General features: G+C 39.1%; 1 protein-coding gene across 1 annotated transcript; it reads left to right on the top strand.

Annotated features, from left to right (window-relative positions):
• The first annotated feature begins 463 nt into the window (after window positions 1-463).
• On the top strand, window positions 464-2,730 carry LOC109008227 (protein FAR-RED IMPAIRED RESPONSE 1-like). The gene is made up of 3 exons (XM_018988248.1): window positions 464-1,359; window positions 1,537-2,316; window positions 2,409-2,730. Exons 1-3 carry the CDS (start codon window positions 464-466, stop codon window positions 2,728-2,730), a joined length of 1,998 nt encoding a protein of 665 aa, XP_018843793.1.
• The last annotated feature ends 669 nt before the right edge of the window (window positions 2,731-3,399 follow it).

The following is a 3,399-nucleotide window of genomic DNA, read 5'->3' as shown; positions in this document are numbered from 1 at the left end:
GTCAAAAAACCATGGACGTCCACTCAGCACCTTTTCTTTGTCTTCCATTTTCTGAAATTCGATCAAGAAGCACTGATCACCGAGCTCCTTAAAGGTCACCCACCCATCCAACCTCCATATTTGGGACAATGTGTTTCTGAATCCTTCACTATTCACTCCCTTCTCTATCATGGCCTTCCCAACGATACAATACTTTCCTTTTTGTTCACCATTGTGGCCCTTCTGCTGGACATGGAAGCATGCACTTTCATCTTGGGAGAGGTGTAATCTTTCCCAACGTGATACCAAGTCTTCCGCCTCCATCACTTCTTTCTGATAGAACAATACTATCAAACCAGCAAAACTAACTCACCGAAGTGGGACTTAGACCTTTGTTGAAGCAACAAAGGTACTCGAGCCTCACACTTTCTCCCAGAGAAAGGGACGGCACTCAGGGCATCGTGTACGAGATCTTTATATTTCAATGTTGAATCGATCAATTCAGGAGTTTAATTGCATATTTCTTTGTCTTTTACAAAATGCTGGTTACCCATTTCCACATGCCATATATCCTCCGACTCCTTTCATCAATACAAGTTCTGCTACAAGTAGAATAGTTGATTTAGATGATAATAGACCCGAGGGTGGGGAAACTGAAGCACAATGTGCATCCGCTAGAGTTGAGGAAAGTAATGAGGATAGACCACTTCCACAGGAAACTGAGGATGGCAGTGCGGGGACATCTCAGAATGTTGAAATAGATGATGATGACATGATTGAGGAGCCAAAGTCGGGAATGGAGTTTAATTCCTTTGAAGATTTAATGAGTTATTATAAGCAATATGCTAAGAAGTGCGAGTTTGGGGTGATGACAAAAATGACTGAGAGGGGAGAAAATGAGACGGTTAGGTATGTCACCCTTGCTTGTGCTCGTGGTGGGAAGGCCCGTAAAAGGACTTTCAATGTCACCAACCCACGCCCGACAAGAAAGACAAAATGTAAGGCAATGAGTAATGCCTTAAAATCTGATGGAAAGCTTCGGTTGAATACAGTTCATAATATCCATAACCATAGCCTGAGTCCAAAGAAATCTCGCTTCTTTCGATGTAACAGAGAAGTGAGTGACTCTTTAAAAATAGTCTTAAATACAAATGATTTAGCTGGCATCCGAATGAATAAGAGCTTTGGATCTCTTATTGTTGGCGCGGGCGTACTCAAGAACCTTCCATTTTTGGAAAAAGATTGTCGTAATTACATTGACAAGGCAAGACATCTACGACTTGGCACTGGTGGTTCCGGTGCGCTTCGAGAGTATTTTTATAGGATACAGTACAAAAATCTTGGATTTTTTGCGTTGATGGATTTAGATGATGATGGGAGGTTAAGAAATGTCTTTTGGGCAGACACCCGTAGTAGAGTTGCATATCAATATTTCGGTGATGTGGTCACATTCGACACCACATACCTAACGAATAGATATGGGATGCCGTTTGCACCATTTGTTGGTGTAAACCACCATGGTCAGTCAATTTTGTTGGGAGCATGCTTGATTTCTAGTGAGGATACGGAGACCTTTGTGTGGTTATTCAAGACCTGGTTGCAGTGTATAGATGGCATAGCTCCGAAATCAATTATCACTGATCAAGATAGAGCAATGAAAAATGCAATAGCTATTGTTCACCCAGAGACCCGACATAGATTTTGCCTGTGGCATATCCTGAAGAAAGTCTCCGAAAAACTTGGCTCCTATGCTTCCTATAAAATTGGGATGAAGAATACGTTAATGAAGTATGTGTATGACACCCAAAATATTGAAGAGTTTGAGAGGTGTTGGGATCAGTTAATTGTCAAGTACAATTTGCATGAGAATGCGTGGTTGCAAAGTTTATATACTGAGCGTGAGCATTGGGTTCCAACATTTTTGAAAGAGTACTTTTGGGCTGGAATGAGTACAACGCAACGAATTGAGAGCATGAATGCCTTTTTTGACGGGTATGTTCATGCTAAGACGAACCTAAAAGAATTTGTTGACCAGTTTGAAAATGCATTGAAAAAAAAGATTGAGAATGAAAATGCCACAGACGTCCACTGGTTTAGTGTCACGATTCCTTGCATTTCTAGATCTCCAATTGAGAAGAGGTTCCAAGATTTATACACCAATGCTAAATTCAAAGAAGTTCAGCTTCAAATTACAGGCATCTTCAATATGAATCCAAAGTTAAATAAGAGTGATGACGTTGTAAAAACCTATCTGGTAGAGGATGGAGTTCGTTTTGAAGAGTTCACTAAGCTGGTTACACATTCTGTGGACTTTAGTGAGGCTGATACAGCTACAAAGTATTCTTGTGGATTATTCCAGATGAGAGGGATATTGTGTCGGAACATTTTGGCCATGTTCAAATGTAACGAGATAAAATTTTGCCAGATAGGTATATTTTAGATCGATGGAGGAAGGATATCAAAAGGCGATACACGTTAATCCGCAGTAGCTATGATGCAGGAGAACAACAGGCAGATTCTAATATTTATTCAGAGCTATTGAATATCTGTTATCAGATGATTACTGATGCAGCGAGTTCGAAAGAGCATACTGAGGATGCGAAGACTAAGTTGTATGCAATGATGAAGTTGTATCGTGCCAACCAACAACAACCATCGATTACCCAAACAGGTTTCAATGTTGATTGTACGGTAAATGACACTACTACAGTTGGTACTTCTAAGAAAGTACTCAGTCCACATATTGTGTGAGGGAAAGACAGACCCCCATCACTGAGAAGAGTATCCAGGATGGAGAAAGACATGCGAAAAGTCAAAGCGAAAAAAGCATCAGGAAAAGCAAAGAGGTGGATCAAATTTAATATATGACTTTTTTTTTAATATTTTATAAATGCAAATATGACAACTTTGTGTTCTTATTTGTTACTTGATTATTAGCGGGATGGAGGAGATACACCATGCGTGGACACACGAAGACCTTTATTTTTCCATTCAGAGATGGATGCATCCAATGTTGGACAACATGTATATTAATAAGTACATATTTATATTTAAATTCTAATTTTGGCTGTATTTTTACGAGTATTTCTCACCAGGCTGTTCCAGAAAGCACAACATTTGACATTAGTGAAACCCAAATCCGAGAAATAGTGATTCCAAGTCAAGAAAGTGTAAATGTATCTCAAGAGTTTTTTATATTTAAATGCAAATATCAACATGAAAAGAATTGTGATATTTAACCTCTTGCAGATGCAAATTGGATTGGATGGATCACAACCGGTGGACTTGGGGTAGGATGGATCACAACCACTCCAATGATATGATTCAAAACCTATCTTTCCATTTATTTATGTTTTATGTATTTAATGTATTTTATTGGGAATGGATGTATGGATTGGAGTTTTTGTGGTACAAAGTTAT

Source organism: Juglans regia, chromosome 1, assembly GCF_001411555.2.
Source record: "Juglans regia cultivar Chandler chromosome 1, Walnut 2.0, whole genome shotgun sequence".
NCBI lineage: Eukaryota > Viridiplantae > Streptophyta > Magnoliopsida > Fagales > Juglandaceae > Juglans > Juglans regia.
This window is presented reverse-complemented; position numbering and strand designations above follow the sequence as displayed.